We start from the raw sequence: 7,336 nt of genomic DNA on the forward strand, positions 1-7,336 counted from the left end.
TATAATATTATATATATTTATATAATATATATTATGAATATAAAAAACTAAAAAACGGAAGAACCAAACATATGACAGGTTAACCGTTGGTACTGATTCGGTTTTGATTTAACCGAACCGTGGACACCCCTACTAATTCTCGGGCAGTCATTGATGCGTAGAATATGGATTGTTGGCCATTTGAAAATCCGTAAATGTTTTGTAAATCAGAAATCTACAAAAATCCATATATGAAAGAGAGATTTAAAAATAGACAATACTACCCTCATCTAAAAAAGGGTTTATGCATCGGAGGGACGCACTGTTTCACTCAGGCTTTGTTATGAGGTTGCAGTGCTTGCCGCCGATGTATTTGTTCCAGTAAACACCGTAGGAGACCACTTTTCCGGTAGTTTGAAGTCATCGCCAACGATTAACTGAGCATTCTATTCGATCTATGTTTACAAGGTTTTCTCCAATATAGTTGTTTAACGGGAAGAAAGCAACTGCAATCCATTATCGACATCGGAGAAGACAATAAGCCCTTGCCGTCGTCGGAGAAGATGGTAGAAAACTCACTTTTTAACCATGAATTTTTGCCCCTCTTTGTTATATGATTATGATTTCCTTCTTGAACACAAGAAGAAACATTTAAAGGGAGTCCAACTTCTTCCTCCAATACGAGTTAATGGTGGACGAGGGAGCTTGAACAGGGGATCACGGTTGTCGTTGCCGGGGAGCTTCAACAGTGGCTAACGGTGGATGGAGGAGACTGAACGAAGAGCTTCAACAGTTGCTCATGGTGGATGGTGGACACTGAAAGGAGAACTTCAATAGTGGCTCGTTGACAGCAAGCTTGAAGTTGGGAGATCGTTGACGGCAAACATGCAAATGGGAGATCGTTGACGGCGAGCTTGAACCTGGGAGATCATTGATGGTGAACTTGCAGATGGGAGATCGTTGACGGCGAGCTTGAAGATGGGAGCTCATTGACAGAGAGCTTGATTGGTGTCCTTCCCCTTCTTTCCTTAATTCTTTTAACACCAAGATGCAATGGGCAAAGTAGTCACAAAAATAATAAAAAAGGTAATTTTGCCAATTTAAAAAAATTATGTGCATATGATGTCATGTAACGGTCAACTAATAATGACCTATTAAAGATAAATTGAAAGTTCAGCGTCACGATTGAAAATTCAGAAACTGATTAGACACAATCCCAAAGTTCAGGGTCTTATCTCGAATTTTACTAGATGTTTTGTGATTCGCGTTGCGACTGTAGCCTGTAGGATCGTATGCACAGGATGTGACCAGCTTTTTGTTGTTAATAAATCCGAACTCTCTGGAGAGAGAGAGAGGTAAGTGATAGTCATGCAGAGGTGGGTGGTGATGGTTTTTTGCGCTACTGGACCCATATAAAATAGATAAAAAAAAAAAGGAGGAAAATCTTGAGAAAATCTTGAGAAAATGAAGGAAGATCGGAATTTAAGTTCCAGAGGTCACAGTCCAAGCAAAATTATGGTGGCAACGATGCCAGGCCATACATTAAAACAAGTTCGAATGCTCCAGGTTAGAAACAAGCTTATTTTATTTCCACTAGTTCTTTCACGATAGCTCCGTTTCTTTGGATCTCTAAGTTGATCAGACCGAATTTGGATAGGTGTAAATCCAAATCCAATATGATAATAATCTAAGATATTTCAATTTTCTATCAAAAATTTTCAAATTTGATTCATAACTGAATAGGCAATTGGAAATCTACAAAATCGAATACAAAGCACGAAATTATATATTGTAAATAAACAATAATAGGTTTAACTAGGGCAACTCCCTTAAAATATTTTTAGGAAATGTACTTACTTTTATCTCTAATGCCAAAATATTCCTTTAAAATTCCCTAAGTTTTTTGACAAGTGATTATTAATTCGACCCTTACTATTGGTGTGTTGTGCCTGTCGCATTCCATCTTATCTATATATATATTAATATGAAATGGGTGTTCTATCCGTGTTTTAAATAGAATCTATTCGTGTGAATAGATTCACGATTTCACGTGTAAGTATTTTGTGTGTATTTGTTGGCTTCTCCGAGAAGCTTTGTCTTCGATAATGCTTTAATTACAAACAAAAGGGATGCTTGCAAGATAGAATACATGTTCATCTCATTGTGCCACCCGTCTAGGTTGCTTTGAATCATCAAAAATTGTACCAAAGTCATTCTGTCTCAAGGGACTATATTAATACAACCATTATTAGATGGAGAGGCATTAACTCATTCAAAGATAAACATAACATAGTCCTCTAGCTTGGCGTTGAACTTAAAAGCCTTGAATGTTTTTTTCAAATTCAGCACAACTTTCACTTCTCCCAAATTCAACCTAGATTCAAAATCATTCACATATCTAAATCAGGATATAATAGGAAAACACACCAAAAAGTCTCAACTTCCTAAACTTACCTTCCCACCCCACCTCTCTCTTCCCACTTGAAGTTTTGACTCAATTTTATAGAAGAAAATAAGGGCAAGGCAAAGCATAGCAGTTCACTATCATTTTTACAGAGAAACAAGGGCAAAGCATAGTCATCCCAGGTATGTACTTTCGGCCTATGTGGATTGGTTTTAATGAAAATGGTGTTTATTCTCATTAGTTTATTTGTTTTGTAGGTTTTGGCATAACCAAAACAGGGGTAGTGCAATCATTTTTGCATTCTCCCAGGTATGTCTTTGTAGCCGATGTGCATCATTTTTATGAAAACAGAGGTCAAAGGTGTCACTATATCTATTTGATAGGCAAAACATGATGAAAAAACACCTCTGTATTGCTACTATGGTCGCCACATCGAGTGACCACTATGGCTTTTAGGTGGGTAAAGAAGAAGGTTTCAAATGCTCAGGTTTTATACAATTAGAAATGGATCCAAAAACTAAATCCAATATTCGAATGTGATTGGTTTATCTCTTGTTGTTCAGATTGTTTTCTTGGTCTAGACAACTCCGGTCCAATTCTTTTCTTGATCCAATTACTTAAATTACTTTCTAGACCAATTTTTTATCAAGTCAAAGCTTGTACAATTTTATTGATCCGATTCATGAATTATTAATAATTAGCAATGATTTTTTAAAATCCTTAGAAATTAGTTGTAATTTTTTTTATTACTGGTGTCATTAGTGAAAATAAAAAGGGAAAATTATTAGTTGTGAGAAAAATGGTAATGTCAAAAATAATTTGATAATTTACAATTAGAAAACATTTTTTGTTATTTTAGTAATTTGATAATTACGGAAACCTCAGTAGTTATAGTAATGAACTAATTTTATTATTCAATAATTATTTAACAATTTACAAAATTATGTAAAATATACAACAATATTTTTGATTATACGATAACTTTTAATTACAATTTAATTATGTTATATTTTAATTTCAACAATAATTTTTTATAATCTGATCATTTTCAAATTGTTAATGTTTTTATTATTACATCATCAAATTGCAATATTCTCTCAATTATTTGGGATTACCCGCCCGTGCTTAGCACGGGCGCCCCTTGCTAGTTATATGTAATGCACATGACTGTCAAAATATTTTTAAAAGCCCAATTTTGCCCATTCTTTCTTCTTCTTCACCATCTCTAACCATCAAGAGAATAGGGATGCCACTACTCATTATTGTAAAGTCAAACCTCTGCCACAATGTTAAATGTTGGTCGTAGAAGATGAAAAAAAAAAGAGTAGTTATAAAAGATTTCTTTTTTATTTTCCATTTTCTTTTAAGATGTTTGATTGATTTTGATTCTTTGCCCAAGGAATGAGTGGCAAGGTTTTGCACAAAACAGGCCTTAGGGCAAGTTTGAGAGTGTTTAAAAATATGTGCTTATTTGAATAAGCACTATTTTTCTTAAAAATAAGTCCAACTAATAAGCCCAACTAATAAATGTTTATTCCTCAAAATAAGCACTTTTCTCATGAATAAGGCCATGTTTAGTGCTTAAAAATAAATATTTATTTGGACCTGGACCACACCATTAAGCACCTATTGGTGTTTGGGAAATAAGCCCAAAATAAATTCTTATTTTAAAAATAAGGGCCTATTTTAAGTCCAAATTTCCAATTTTTTTTAAGTGCTTAACCAATAAGCACTTCTTTTATTTTTTCTACCAAAACTGTCCCATTTAGAGATATCTTCTTCCTCTGTAGTTCTTAAAGCTGAATGTTACAAATTCTCTCATAAGCAAGAAAACCAAAGTCCAATTTAAAAGTAAATTTGAATAAATTTTCATAATTGTGCAAATGTAATAAATTTTCCAATTTTTCATAAAATTACATTTTTTTTTAAATTAAAGAGAATTTAGTGTGTTTTTAGAAATTTACCATGTGGCTGATACTCAGTATATCCTTTTAATCATTTTTTGTCATCAAATTGAATATTGGGTTAATGGGAGTGGGTAGCTTGCCTTGCCCTGAATTTGCTTGGCACTGAGGATGAGGTGGAGAAATTTGAGGATTCCCCATTCCTAACGGGGAGTGAGTGCCTTGCCTTGAACCCGCCTAACACTAGGGACGGGGTGGGGATGGGGTAGAGTGTCTTGAGTACGGGGTGGGGATAGGGATGGGGTGCCCCTCCCTAAAATCGTCCCATTGCCATTCCTATATAATTGTTAATTATTAGTAAAATCATTAAAATTGTTAGATTTTATAATTATTTTTATCTATTTAAAATCAATCAAAAATTCATTTAAAAATAATGAAAATAATAACAATTATTAAACTTACTATAAATGATTAATAAAATTAAATTTATTCAAAAATATTTGTTCATATTAGATTAACAATAATTATTTTCTATAAATCCACATTAAATAAAAAATATAATTATTAAAATTCTAAATATTAACAATAATTTTAAATACTTATACTTAATTAAAAATAATTTTTAATTATTAATTTATCAATTAGTTAACTGGATGTTGCATATAAACAAATTGTGCCCTTTCAAATTATGCTAGATATAGTTAATTGGATGTTGCATATAAACAAATTGCACCCTTTCAAATTATAGAGAGACTCTCTCATCTTCATCTGCAGCTACATATGCACTTCAGAGATAATTTAAAAGATTCTAGAAGTTGCTCTTAAAATGAATTGAACCTTAACCTATATGGTTTGAAAACAAAGCCCATAAGGCCCATGATCATTTCACCTATGGAAACTTGTTAATTTTTTTAATAAATAAATAAAACCAAGCCAATCAGGGTGGTCAGTTGTCTGCCAGTTCGTAGTTATTTGTCTCTTTTCCCTGAAGGTAAGGGAATCCGTTTATTTCATTTCAACATAAAATGGATGATTTTTTTTTTTTTTTGAGACTGATGAAATATAATTGATCTATACTTTTGCTCAATTTGTGACTTTTTTTTTTTTTGAGTCAATTACTATTTACATGCACCAAAACAAATATCAGATGATGAGGGGTGGAAAATTTTTTGTTTATCCTGATTAAGGGACAGGATCGAATAATACCTACAACGCTACAATACATATATAAAAGGATCAAGGGAAACTGTGTACGTACTTTATGCAAAGGGATGATCCTGCTGAGAGAAAAGTCGGTTCAAAACGAAGTTGCAGTCCACCTTCCTCTGCCAACATTCTCACGTAATTTAGCTATTACGCAACTTCTTTGAAAGTCTCTCTCTTTTTCTCTCTCTGTAACAACTAACAAGTTGCCAGTCATAATTATTTCTGTCGATTTAAACTTGCTGATTCAATTGCTCCCTCCATCCACAGTTTCACATTCCACAGCTTATTTAAAGAGGTCGACCGTGGCTCTTCCCTTTTGTTATTGTAGTTGTTGTACAAATTAACCAAGGTCCAAGGAGCCCTCTCTCTAGCTTCATAGATAGTCTATCCTAAATTTATAATGGCAACCGTCAGCATTCCCAAGCCATCCAAATGGTTCTCCAACAAGAGCTTCAAATTAAGCATTAATCCTCGCCGTCGCCCTCCTAGTCCTAATAACCCACCGGATGCCGACGACAACAGCCATTCAGATTCAAGGAGGAGCCCTGAACCTGACAATCATCATCCTGTGTCGTCTTCATCATCAATTAAGGACAACACGCGAGCGCGAGAGGATGAGCTACAGGAAGTTTTTCGTTACTTCGACAATGATGGCGACGGAAAGATCTCGAGTTACGAACTCATAGCCTACTTCGGATCGATAGGCGAGGAGATGTCACAAGAGGAGGCACAAGGGGTGATCACTGATCTTGACTCGGATGGCGACAATTTGTTGGATTTTGGAGATTTTGTAAGGTTGATGGAACGCGAGGGTGGTCGTGGGGAAGATGAAGATGATCTAAAACAGGCGTTCCAGATGTTTGAAGTGGAGAAGGGTGCTGGCTGCATAACACCCAAAGGCTTGCAACAGATGTTTACTCGCCTCGGAGACTCTAAATCGTTTGAAGAATGTGTAGCCATGATACAGATATTCGATCTTGATGGCAACGGCGTCATTGATTTCCACGAGTTCCACATTATGATGACTACTTGATCATAACACACCTCTTCTACAGTTCTACCCTACCTTTGTCGTATTTCGTGCATGATTCACTGTGTTTCTTTGATTTTAATAGGTATATGCATATAACTATGTATGAATTTTGTACAGAAATTGCCAGTTGACCTGCCTTGGATTTCCTCCTATATGTAATATGTATGGCGTCCCAGTTCCAGTTCCGGAAGTGGATTTTGAGCACTGTAACTTTAAGTCTAGGAGGATGTGGACTACCGTAGATTTTCCCATATATTGCAACGGTACATAATCATGTGAATCGAAGGCCCAGCTATCTAGCCAACTGGAACTGGACAACTCTTAAAAGCCAAGCAAGCGCGTAAGGAAGAGAAAGAAATTTAGATTACATAAGCACTGACATCAAGATTCAAAGTATCGATGTATCGTGCCCATGGCTTTCCGATAGGTCAAATTATGGTTCAAAGAGTAATTGGGTCTTAAATTGATTCCTCTGAATTAATTTCAAAAAAATAAATAAAACGTATAAAAAAAAGTACTGATACACCTCGCCCGTGTCAATACTTTAAGCCTTGACTAAGATTTTAACATAAAAAAAGAAGTCATTAACCCAATCAAAAATACCAAATGCAGCCTAATCTATGGAACAAATTTAGTATTGCAAGTAACATTTTACCATTTCTATCATTGAGGGGGAGTTCATTTTTTGGACTTTGAAAAAGAGAAAGTTGATGAACAAACGATTTGTTCAGTTAAAAATTGAATCAAATAAATCGAATTTTTAAAAATCTTTTTTTTAAGGAAAACCAAACCGAAATCAAAGTTTTTCCA

At 34.6% G+C, this 7,336-nt stretch overlaps 1 protein-coding gene across 1 annotated transcript; it reads left to right on the plus strand.

Moving 5' to 3' along the window:
* The first annotated feature begins 5,546 nt into the window (after positions 1-5,546).
* On the plus strand, positions 5,547-6,716 carry CML41 (calmodulin-like 41). The gene has a single exon (XM_088947720.1). It carries the CDS (start codon positions 5,894-5,896, stop codon positions 6,524-6,526), a length of 633 nt encoding a protein of 210 aa, XP_088803846.1. The 5' UTR covers positions 5,547-5,893; the 3' UTR covers positions 6,527-6,716.
* The last annotated feature ends 620 nt before the right edge of the window (positions 6,717-7,336 follow it).

This window comes from Nelumbo lutea, chromosome 5 (genome assembly GCF_056320005.1).
Source record: "Nelumbo lutea isolate HS-2025 chromosome 5, American lotus-T2T, whole genome shotgun sequence".
Lineage (NCBI taxonomy): Eukaryota > Viridiplantae > Streptophyta > Magnoliopsida > Proteales > Nelumbonaceae > Nelumbo > Nelumbo lutea.

What these genes read in the sequence shown, in the direction of transcription:
- CML41 (XM_088947720.1), top strand. Translation starts at nt 5,894, where the DNA reads ATGGCAACCGTCAGCATTCCCAAGCCATCCAAATGGTTCTCCAACAAG.